This window comes from Gigantopelta aegis, chromosome 3 (assembly GCF_016097555.1).
Source record: "Gigantopelta aegis isolate Gae_Host chromosome 3, Gae_host_genome, whole genome shotgun sequence".
Classification (NCBI taxonomy): Eukaryota; Metazoa; Mollusca; class Gastropoda; order Neomphalida; family Peltospiridae; genus Gigantopelta; species Gigantopelta aegis.
The window spans coordinates 13,437,086-13,449,785 of NC_054701.1; the positions used below are offsets into that span (position 1 = coordinate 13,437,086).

At 40.6% G+C, this 12,700-nt stretch overlaps 1 protein-coding gene across 2 annotated transcripts; it reads right to left on the minus strand.

Annotated features, from left to right (window-relative positions):
* Positions 1-2,187: 2,187 nt before the first annotated feature.
* LOC121369483 lies at positions 2,188-11,308 on the minus strand. Of its 2 annotated transcripts, none has more exons than XM_041494590.1 (3): positions 11,166-11,308; positions 4,932-5,218; positions 2,188-3,927 (listed from the first exon to the last, which is right to left on the minus strand). In XM_041494590.1, exons 2-3 carry the CDS (start codon positions 5,209-5,211, stop codon positions 2,903-2,905), a joined length of 1,305 nt encoding a protein of 434 aa, XP_041350524.1. In that variant the 5' UTR covers positions 5,212-5,218; positions 11,166-11,308; the 3' UTR covers positions 2,188-2,902. The 2 variants fall into 2 exon arrangements, with proteins under 2 accessions (XP_041350524.1, XP_041350523.1); XM_041494589.1 differs by having other exon boundaries at positions 10,958-11,308.
* Between the last annotated feature and the right edge of the window lie 1,392 nt (positions 11,309-12,700).

Genomic DNA, 12,700 nt, shown 5'->3' on the forward strand with positions numbered 1-12,700 from the left:
TCTACATTTATTTCCCCAGGGTCATTTTCCCCCTCTCCCCGAGGGGGTGACAAAATAGATATTCGGGGAAGGTGGCCCCGCTGTTATTTGTTCTACAGGCCCCGCGGATCCTTAAACCAACACTGCTGTCGCGTTTCGTCATGTAGTGTGTGTATTAGTGGTTAATATGTTAAATATTTATTATCGTTTTTAAGTATACAAAAAAACCCCAGAAAAGTCGTATTATTGATAGAACAGTTGTATGGAACAACACATTTTTAATGTCCAGTAAAGCACATGACAAATGATTATAAAATAGCACTATACCCATAATATCATTTGACAGTTTTATCGTCATTAATTTAAAGAAGAAAGAAAAAAGTCCACAGAAAAGACAATTACGAACTGATTCATATTAAAACGTTTGACAGTGAACAAAAACAAATTGCAATTTTTCATGAAATCTGTGTAAAAAACCCATGCCAGAAATGTCATCTTTGGTGCGTGTGTCTCCACGCATATGCACGCATACACACTTTATGCATATTTAATTTTCAGTACACTTCCTAGTTTTAAGGTCATTGTGTTTTCTTTTAAGGACATGTAGAACTCGTTCTTCGTCAATACCACCACCATTAAAGGGACATTCCCGAGTTTGCTGCAATTGTTAAGATGTTATCGACTAACAGAGACTTTTTAACGATTGTAATTACATATCAAATATATTTTCCTGCATAACATATTAGAGGCTGAATATTAAACGTGTTTCTCATCGTTTTAATATTTGTACTAGCGTAACTTTAATTTTATTTCCTAAAATATTTGAAATTATTTAAAGACAAACTCCAGTTTGGACTTCTTACAAATATTAAGACGACCAGAAACACATTGACTATACAGACACTGATATTCTAAACAAAAAATATATTTAATATGTAAGTTTAATCATAGAAATATTTTATTAATCGGAAACATTTTATAATGCATCAAACTCAGGAATGTCCCTTTAATGTGCATGACAGTGAACGTGGATAAGCGTTATCGGGGCATACTGGCGTACAAATGACTCACCGCAATATACCGATACGCTAGAAAAATATCGCGATACGTATTGTTCAAAATGTATATTACAGTATACCCAATACACCGGTATACCGGTTATACAGCGCATCTCCAAGTGTGACATATTACAATGCATTGTGTTAGATTCATATACACATATAACACCAATCAAGTATTAACAATTATATAATCTATATGCTTGTTAACAAAAGTAAATACGTTTCACATAAACATTACAAAACTCAACAGTTAATACATATTTGAACTTGGTACTACATTGGCAAAACACCCAGATTCAGAATTTGTATGCTGCGAAATAGTACCCATTTACGGTAAACAATCATTGATACGGAGTTAATATTCTGATTTCCTAAATACTCATTAGCAGATCCAGAGAGAAGGGTTAACACTAAATAGCCCTGAAAACACGTCTCTACATGCACGGCTGAGCAGATAGTACATCTTAAGACAGAGATGAATTTTATTTGTAGAATGCAAAACATTGCATTTCAGGACGTCTAGTTTTCAAACTTTTACGGGGGAGCATACCCCCGACCCCCCTAAAAACTTTGCTTTGCGCTCTCGATCTGTCAGCATCCCCGACCCCCAACGTCTTCTGGCATACGCCGTGCCTGCTCTGAGCCTTTTTATTTCACAATTTTCCGGGGAGCATGCTCCCGAACCACAATACAGATCTCGCTCCCTTTGGAGCATGCTCCCGAACCAAAATACAGATCTCGCTCCCTTTGGAACATGCTCCCGAACCACAATACAGATCTCGCTCCCTTTGGAGCATGCTCCCGAACCACAGTACAGATCTCGCTCCCTTTGGAAGCTCGGCTCATTTTGGTTCTGTATACTAAAACTTACCATTCCTCAGAATTTTGTGACCCCACCCCCACTTTACAAAATATGGGTCCGCTCCTGTTAACTAAATAGAAAAAAAGCAATATTTACATTAAACCTGCACAAGAACTCGCAAACGTTAACGACACCACTACTGGTCGTTTACTACTGTAAAAGATAAATACAGCTATAATTTAAATATACTCGCTCTAGCCAGTGCACCACCGACTGGTATATCAAAGGTCGTGGTATGTGCCATCCTGTCCGTGAGATGGTGCATATAACAAATCCCTTGCTACTAATGAAAAAATGTAGTAGGTTTCCTTTCTAAGACTATATGTCAAAATTTCCAAATGTTTGACATCCAATAGCCGATGATTAATAAATTAATGAGCTCTAGTTGTGTCGTTAAACAAAACAAACTTCGTTCGATGTAGTGATTACAACACACTAATATTGTCGTCGTATTTTAGGACAGGATATTTCGCGCCTTCTATCAAATATGATTTAAACACCATCAAGTGATTCTGCTGTCAATGCACGAATTCTTATATAGACGTGTAAAGATCCCAATATGAGATATTTTGAATCATAAAAGTTTCCATTTGCTATAGTCTTTTAATGTGTTTTTTGTTAATTTAATTTTGCTATAATCTTTTCTTCTTGTACAAATACTAGTGAAGGTCTAAGTAACAGTGGATAACATCTTACTGGTCATATTAACTTTCGGAGGGCAAATTTCCAAATATTATGACATAAACATAGGGTCTAATTATGACCAGGTTGCGCTTTAATCAAGTTGACGAATGACGCATCGGTAGTAAACAAAGAGAGAAGGGCGATTTATTCTTCAGTTAGACTTAATGCTTAAATGTTAAAACAATTTAAATATTGCGGTTTGAAATATATACTCTTGATAAAAGCTCCATCAGAATAATGGACAATATTCCTGCTAGAACTTCATGACGATGTCAAAATATTTTTTCGACTCTGCCTTGTACAGATATATGTTTCTTCAGAAGATGATTTCTGTCAGGCAAGTATAAAACCCATCCTTCCGCCTTTCATTGCCCATTTTACACAAGTGAATACCTTCAACTTTCTGAAGCCCAAATTTCAAATGTTTGAATTTCTTTATCAAATCCTCTGGAAACTTTTTTACTGTAGGATTCTTGTGTCGAAAACGTTGAGTGATGTTCCCTATGGTCATGTGAGGCGTGTATTGATTGCAGGTGTCAGTGAGGGTGACTCCCTCTTTCTGCAGTCGTCCCTCTAGCAGTGCATGCAATTTCAGAAGCACCTGTGGAGACTGTATTTGCCCGTACAGAACCTTGCAGTCGTCGAACTCTGATACTCCCTCGATATTCAGCAGCTTCTTGGCAGCATGTTCTACGAGCTCTGGTTTCACAGCTTGCAACGCTTTGACGGCCTGGTCAATCTGATCCTGGGAGTACAGGGCTAGAGTGCAAAGTGTCAGGTGGATGTCGTGGCGATTGTAGCACGCCTCGCGATACACTGGATTATGTTCGGCCATTTCGTCAATCACCTTTTCTACAGCGTTGCCAATATCTGGGTTTGAGAATCTAATGGCGATGAAATGGTTTGGTCGTAAAGAATCCGCCCTCGTCTTTTTCTTCGATGTTCCAGACACAACGTTTCTCGGACTTTCAGTAGCTGGGGTGTTTTTCTCTAATGTTTTCTCTTCTGCTTTAGTTTTTTTACTTTTGGCAGATGACTTTTCAAGCTTTCCCTTGGTGGCAGACGATTCAACCTGAGCTGGACTTCTTGTCGTATTATCTGATTGACTGTTCTCTGCACTAGTGTTTGATTGGTTGGTATCTTCATTAACATCTGATGGACTGGTCCCCGTGTCAATGGCGTCAGCTAAGTCTACAAGAACAGGCAGCATGGGCGAGTTTAGACACTCGAGATCTTTGGCCTTGGCCTGTAGCTCATTCTCTATCTGTGTCTCGCTCTTCTTGTGCTGTCTGCGCCTGCTGAAGTTAACATTAATCAGCGGTACTCTGCTTGGGCACCAGCCTGAAATGCAAGAACAAATATTAATAGCCTTGTTAGCAGCATCAATGATCAAAGTCAGAAATACTTACTTAAACTGACCGTTAACAGTAATGATACGAACCAATACCATTTTCTGTCCGCATAATCTACTTTCCATCACAACAGTTAACTCGAAGATGTTACCGCTTGTTTGTCATATTTCAAGATTAAAAGTTGAAATTTTGATATTAAAAGTCGAACTTTCGATATTTATAAATGTTTAACATATGTCTAATTAATACGCTTCCATAGACCACTAAAAATTAATATGTTATTTTTCTTTCTTATTTAAGCATGTCATAATTCAATTATGTACCAAAGTATTAAAAACAAATAGGGTGTGACGATTATCTAGCTGGTTGTATAAGGTACTTTAAAGTACAAATTAAAGGTCCAGACCCTGGTTTCAGCCCGTGAAAATGGACACTAAGTTTAGTTAATCTACAAACCCGCAACTCATTTGGATAAGGTTATAACAGAGAGAAGCTAAAGTCTTTGAGTTTAAACGGGGAAATACCGTCCAAAATAAACTAGAGCTTGTCTCATTGAACCATTACTTCTCAGACGAACGTGCGTTTTTAGAATTATGAAAAATGTATTTTGGGATATTACAAAAACCTGGATGATCAGAAGCACTTCAGGTGTATGAAAATGAATATCCTAAATTAATAAATGTAAGTACATGTACGTCTAATTTAAAATATCAAAAATGGCTTTAATAGTGAAAGATATGTCGTAGTGTTTAACAACTTGGGTCAGTCACTTTAAATGTATACACATGTACATTAATTAATACATTGTTGGGTCATACATTTATCAGCTGCAATGAGAACAAGTGTATTTAAAATTAGTTCTCATTGATATGTGGAGGTACGCCCGTCACGTTGAAAGTTTGCCTACAACTAGTAGGCAAACTTTAAAAGGTTCACAACCAATATACGTATGTGACCTCACGCGTTTTGACAGTGTTACATGATATTCTTTACCTTTGTAAACAAAACGCAAAGTCATCGAATCATTTGGCCGAATCGAGATGGTGTGTTGTAAAGTAGCATCAGGAAATTTCTCTTTGATGTTGCCGACTTCAGCCGCCAGAGTCGTGTAAAATGCTTTGTCCATCGTCTGGACGGTGTGAATGGTGGGTAATCTCAAACTCTTCGGACTGTGTGAATGGTGGGTAATCTCAAACTCTTCGGACGGTGTGAATGGTGAGTAATCGCAAACTTTTCGGACGGTGTGAATGGTGGGTAATCGCAAACTCCTCATTAACGTGCTGAAAATAAATAAATAAAATAAAATAACATTAGTCTACTCTGTCTTTCCCGTCAATTATTAGGGTCGTATCTACGTCAAAATAAACAACTGGGGACGGAGGGTGGGGTGGGTGGGGGTAAAAATTACATTTTTGTAGGGGGCTCCTTGCCCCATCTAAGTACGGCCCTACTAGCCCGCCTTATGATGACAAACTACACACTACCAACAATGATTATGTCCCTCGCTCATTCCAGTCAGCCAGTGGCGGATCACAAACCAAATCCATTTAGGGAGGGCCCCAATTACATGTGGATTCCTCGGATTCTTCCACGTCAAAAATGAAACAATAAAATAAAATAAATAACTGTCGAAAAATGGGGGGTGGGGTTAAGGTGGCCAGCTCCTCTCCCCCTTAGATCCGCCACTGTCAGCATACGCCTCGTCCCCAATTCGCATATCCTGTCTGCCACTATCGCAGATCCTAGCTTGAGCCCGAGTAAATGGATACCAAGTTTGGTTAATCTACATTTACGTGTAACACATCTGGATAAAGTTACAATAGGATGAACAAGAGGCTGAGACGTTGAAATGGTAAACCTGCGCGTGCTGTCACCTCACCGTGGTGCAGGGGTGTAACATTCTTTGAGAATGGCCAATACAGTACAAATTGAAATTTTGAGTAAAAATCAGTATCTATCTGTGATATTTCTATTTTTGCACAGTTCTTTACACTGTGTTTTTATTTAAATCTTTTTATATTGATGTTGATCATCATTTGTTTGCATTACCATAGTTTGACACCCAATAGCCGATGTATTTTTCGTGCTGGGGTGTCGTTACACATTCATTCATTCATTGAAATGGGAAAGGGCGGGACGTAGCCCAGTGGTAAAACGCTCACTTGATGCGCGATCGGTTTGGGATCGATCCCCGTTAGTGGGCCCATTAGGCTGTTTCTCGCTCCAGCCAGTGCACCACGACTGGTACATCAAAGGCCGTGGTATGTACTACCCATATACAAGATCCCTTGCTGCTAATCGAAAAGAGTAGCAAATGAAGTGGCGACAGCAGGTTTCCCTCCTCAATATCTGTGTGGTCCTTAACCATATGTCTGACACCATATAACCGTAAATGAAATGTGCTGAGTGCGTCGTTAAATAAAACATTTCCTTCCTTGAAATGGGAATTATATATATATATATATATATATATATATATATATATATATATATATATATATATATATATATACTCTTCAAAAGAAGAAACGCAAAACCACATTGTCGTAACATTTGGAGAATTGATTTAATTATTGAATGGTGAGTCCGATAATTACCAAATGTTGCAGGATTGTTCACAATTCACTCTAGTCCATTATGAGTAAGTGATAGGACACACCACCAAGGTCAAGGTCATCTGGAGTCAATACCGGGTGTGGCCTCCGCGTGTGTTGGTTAACTGCCTGGCACCGCCTGCCCATTGAAGCAACCAGAGTACGGATGACGTCCCGGGGGATGGTGGCCCACTCGGCCTGCAAGGCTGCTGCCAGCTCGGACAGGGTCTGGGGCTGTGCTCCTTGCCCCATCTAAGTACGCGGCCTACTTGTCGCTGTCGGAGGCGTCGGTCCAACTCGTCCCATAGATGCTCAATTGGGTTCAAATCCGGTGATGTCGATGGCCAAGGAAGGACATTAATGTTGTTGTTCTGAAGGAAAGCCGTTGTGAGACCCAATTGCTGTGTGAGGCCTGGCGTTGTCATGTTGGAACACTGCGTTGGGGTTGGCCACGTCAAAACTGGAACGATGTGTGGCCGGAGGATCTGGTCAATGTAGCCCTGTGCATTCAGGTTGCCCTGCACGTGGTCCAGGTCAGTTCTGCCAGTGTGTGAGATGGCTGCCCACACCATGACACTACCCCCGCCGAATCTGTCCACTTCCTGCACGCAGTTTGCCGCATAACGTTCACCACGACGCCTATACACGCGACATCTTCCATCATGACGTCGGAGCAGAAATCGGGACTCGTCACTGAACCACACCTGTCTCCATCGCAGTTGAGGGCATTGTCGATGAATCTGGCACCACTGCAGTCGGAGTCGACGGTGTTGTGGTGTTAAGATGACACCTCGAACTGGACGTCTGGCACGAATTCCTACCTCACGTAGACGTTCCGTACGGTCTGGTCGGATATCCTGCGCAAACCTGGTATTGCTGCGGCTGTGGAGGTGGCAGTAGTCAATCGTTCCCGAAGGTGGCGTACCCGGATGTAGCGGTCCTGCCCGGGGGTAGTGACCCGTGGTCGACCGGATCTAGGGAGGTCACGTGTTGATCCATGTTGCTGGTAACGGTCCCACAGTCTGGAGATGGTGCTTGGGGACACATGGAATGCCCTGGCAACGGCCGTTCTGGATTCGCCTGCGTCTAGTCGGCCGATGGCATTGTTTCTCTGCGGTTCACTGAGACGTGGCATGTCCTGGATTGTCAACTGTCGGCCAGATACAGAGGCCAGGCAAGCGAACACCCTGCACTTTTATACTGTCGGTGTTCATGTTGCACGTGCAGACAACGCACGTGCAGTGGTGACATGGTTTGCACGTGGCTGCGTTTTTGCGAATATTCACATTTTGGAACTTTATTGTACAGTAGCTGCGTTTTATCGAATGTAACCGTGGGAATGTGTTTGGGACATGCAATGACCTTATATTCACAAAGCATGAACCGGTAGGAAACATAAAATCGGAGTTATAACCCATTTGTACCCTTTTGCGTTTCTTTTTTTGAAGAGTATATATTGCTTGTTTGACATGATTGACAATACATTCGTTTTTAAAATACTATCGGCAACGACAGTTTGATCAATCCACACGCGTCGAGTGTTAGAGGTGCATACTCTATTAAATCTGTATGGCGGGACCAAAGAATTATGACGAGAGATCGAGGTTATCGAGTTTTCGAAGGTCGTTATTACTAGTTTGTATGGCAACTCGGCCCGGACCATAACTTCAGATCGAAACATCGAAGTTTTTGAGAGATCAAGGTGGATTGATCGACGTTTGACTGTATGTAGGTTCAGGACTCACATATACACAGGGCAGGGCAGGAGGACGCCCGGGCTACCCGATTAGAAGAACCCAGAGGCGTAGCGTGATCTGGACATGGGGGTGTTCGAATATTTTGGGGGTGTTCGAATATTTTGTTTTTGCACCACTAGAAACTCCATATGTATAAACCTGTATGTTTTAGTTCTGAAAGCGAACAATTTGCTTCAGCGCGCGGGGGGGGGGGGGGGGGGGGGCGGATCCAGGGGACGTAGGCTGGGGGGGGGGTCGGGTGGTTCGGACGACCCCCCCCCAGCCTACGTCCCTGGATCCGGTTGTCAACACAGAAAAAAAAAGTATGTACAAAGTTTTCATGAAAACCATGAAGTTTACTTAACACATCCTCCGAGTGTTTTTCATTCAACGTTTTGAAAAAAACCAATCATGAGTCCTTGAATGTCATAACTGTTGTCAGAATAACATATATGTTATGTTTATTGTTAATTTTATTGTACATGGTATGTAAAGCCATCTTGTGAAAAGGCATTTACATAGGCGTACGGGCTCCCATTTTTGTAGGGGGGGGGGGGGGGGGTGAGTGTGAGCAGGCTAGTGTTTGCCCGAATTAAACGAAAAATTTGTTGTAATCCATTTTAAAATGTGTATGTAACTGCTTGGTAGTAATGCTAATATGAATAAATGTTGTTATCCAGATTCGGGGACTTTTGTTTAATTCGGGCAAAAAGCAGCCTGCTCCCCCACCACCCCACACCTACAAAAATGGGAGCCCGTACGCCTAGGCCCCAATGACATGTGACAGAAGGCCACAAACATTCCTAAAGGGATTCGTCGGATTCTCCAACGTAAAGAATGAAACAATTAAATAAAAATATCGCAAAATTTGGGGGGTAGGGGGGGGGGTAGTGGCGGGTGGGGCGGGCCACTGCCCCCTCCCCATAGATCCGCCACTGTACAGATCAAGGTATGTAATTTGTTTTTCCAGTAGTTTATTTCCAGCTCAGGTAGATAAATTAATGACAGGTAATCTTTAAAAGGACATTCCTGAGTTTGCTACATTGTAAGATGTTTTCGACTAATAAAATAGTTCTACGATTAAACTTACATATTATTATTTTTATTTTTTTTTAGAATATTAGCGTCTGTATATTCAATGTGTTTCTGGTCGTCTTAATATTTTTAAGAAGCCCAAAGTGGGGTGTGTTTTTTTAGGAAATAAAATGAAATTTAACCTAGTACAAATATTATAACGATCAGAAACACGTTTAATATACAGCCACTAATATTTTATGCAGAGAAATATATTTGATATGTAATTACAATCGTTAAAAAGTCTCTATTAGTCGATAACATCTTAAACATTGCTGCAAACTCAGGAATGTCCCTTTAACAATGGCGGAATTGAAGGAATGTTTAACGACACCGCGACAATGGGAAACTATATAAGCTATTAGGTATCGGGCAAAGGTATTATATGAACGGATGGAAATCGATACAAAACAGTTTGTGTGATCAGCAGCTACATCCGATTTTTATTCAAGCAGTCAATTGGCACGGCGGAAGCAAGTAGACATGGGAGGGGTGTGACCGAGATCGTGGGCACAAAGCAGTTTCTGGGGTGTTCGGGGGGTACGCTCACATATATATTTGGCTATTTTTGTTTAAACTGTTAGGCCTAAAAGGACTGTTCTGAGGTTTTAGCCATTGCAACATATTTCCAAACAATACAAATTAATCTTTGTAGCAACTAAAGTTAATTTACATCTTGAAGTTTATTGTTTAGAATATTAGTTTTTGAATATGGTGTTAGTAACAGCTTCCAAACTGCTGAAATGAATTAATTAGACGCAAAACATTTATATAAAACGGTACATACCTTGGAAACAGCTAAGAGCCAGTCACCAGACGACACATGCGTTGTGAATATCTAAAACCGACAATGTGCCCAATCATGTCGAGTAAATACAACGTGTACACAATCCCAGTTACTTCCTATACTTGGTCAGTTATACTAGTAGGCCAGTGAACAAGGAAGCAGTTTACATGTGTTATTCTGTGTTATCGGGTGACGTGTGATCTGTAGGAACAATGGTGAAGGGGCTGTGACCCTCATCAAGGACGAAAACGTACGGCCCCCTCCCTCCCCGCCATACTCAACATAAATAAAGGTAAACATGCCCGAAATATGGCTTGTACCCCTCGCTAGAGACACCACCACCCTCCCACTCCACCTAATGTTCCTACTAGTCTAACGGTAGCAAACACAGAACGGCCTCTTTAATTTACATATCATTCGCCTCGGTGGTGTCGTGGTTAAGCCATCGGACATAAGACTGGTAGGTACAGGGTTCGCAGCCCGGTACCGGCTCCCAACCAGAATGAGTTTTAACGACTCACTGGGTAGGTGTAAGACCACCACGCCCTCTTCTTTCAAACTAACCACTAACAACTAACAACTAGCCAACTGTCCTGGACAGACAGCCCAGATAGCTGAGGTATGTGCCCAGGATAGCGTGCTTGAACCTTAACTGAATATAAGCACGAAAATGAGTTGAAATTAAATGAATTTACACATCACTTAAACGCCTTCTCAAGCTTTAAATTCAGAATGATTACGGATGTCCTTCTATGGTGTTATAACAGCTCCGATAACTGCTGAAATGAATTAATTAGACGCAAAACATTTATATAAAACGGTACATACCTTGGAAGGATCTAAGAGCCAGTCACCAGACGACACATACGTTGTGAATATCTAAAACCGATAATGTGCACAATCATGTCGAGTAAATACAACGTGTACACAATCCTAGTTACTTCCTATACTTGGTCACTTATAAATACTAGTAGGCCAGTAAACAAGGAAGCAGTTTACATGTGTTATTCTGTGTTATCGGGTGACGTGTGCTTACCAGAACCATATGCCGTGTACACATCTTAAATACGTTCCAATATTCTTGAAATTCCTACAGTCAATGCATCTGTGTATTCCTACTTTCGTTTTCGATAACAGAAACTGCGAAAATCAATAAGAATAGTGCGAGCGTGTACGTACTTGTAGTAAGGGAGAGAACCACTGGCGACTAGCCAATGGGTTGCCTTGCACCAAATCGGAATGACAAATAAAAATCTGCTTTCGAGGTACGCGTGCACTTTCGTTTCGCATAAGATACGTGTAAACATTTTGAGCTACTAACATCATCGGGACGACGAGACACGTATTGGATTTGCAAAAAAAACCTACTAATTTTAAATCAAAAGCCATAAGCTAGTAATGAACAAGTCCATGTTTAAATTTAAAAAAAATACACTATTAAACACACACACACACACACACACACACACATCAAAACAAAAACAAATTTAAAAAAAAGTCCCAAAATTAAGATCGGTGCCATGTTTTGTTTTGTTTTTTAAGCAGAGTAAAACATTTCGTTATTAGCAGGAACGATTTCTGGAGTGGGGGTGGAGCAATCTCTATATTGGGAGGGCGGGTCACAGCCTTTAATGACTTGGGGTGGGGGTTTACAAGCAATACTTTTACATTTATTTATGTAGAGTAACACACAATTATTTTTTTCGTCCTATAAGGATAAGGCATAAGGAAGCCCCCCCCCACCCCCACCCCCCGATTAGGACCTCATTAGGCCCAATCTGGTAAAAAGTAGCTCCACAGGTTAACTAGACCAGTAGAGCTAATTTTAATCGGATTGCATTAGGCCTACAGCTTTTCAGTTAGTTTAAACAATATTTTATTCCATTTACTGGTGGGATTGGTCGACAGGCTACAAGCCTATGTTAGGACCTTTCCCTGCATTGTTTTACAAACAAACTGACAAGATGACAAAGTACAATTAATAACTAACAATAATAAAACATAATAGTAAATGATTAACATAAACGTGAGCTACAGAAACGAAACATACGTACATAGAAATGGTACAGTTAGAGAAAAGTAACAGTATTATTAAGTCTCAAAACGTTTAGTGCTTACAATAGTCATGAACGGATTTTAAAATGTCTATATTTTCCTGATAATTTAAGTGTAGATCGCCAAATAATAAAATGTTATAGTTAACATGTAGATATTTTTGTAGATGGATATTTCGATGCATCCTGAACAGAGGGCAATGACACAAGAAATGTTCAGCATCTTCCACATGATTATCTAAAATATGACGCTTAAATTTATGACCATTTAGGTTACTGTTAGCCATTCTAAGTCGACAGTGAAGTATCTGCTGACGTCTTTCACCATAATAAAAGTATGATGGAATAGGTTCAGTTACATTAGTTGCATGTTTGAACCTAGTTAGTGATTTATAGTTTTTGATGTTAGAAGACGTATTATTCCATAATTTAACTGACGAAGGAAAGAACGAATTTGCAAAGAGCGTTGTACGACAAAAGTAAGTATTCAAGTGATCTGCATTACGTAAAGAGCATG

Bases quoted from the DNA above. Each gene is read 5' to 3' on its own strand.
- LOC121369483 (XM_041494590.1), bottom strand. From the start codon at position 5,211: ATGAGGAGTTTGCGATTACCCACCATTCACACCGTCCGAAAAGTTTGC. The intron at 3,928-4,931 runs GTAAAGAATATC...CTTGCATTTCAG, and splicing joins TTTGCGTTTTGTTTACAAAG to GCTGGTGCCCAAGCAGAGTA.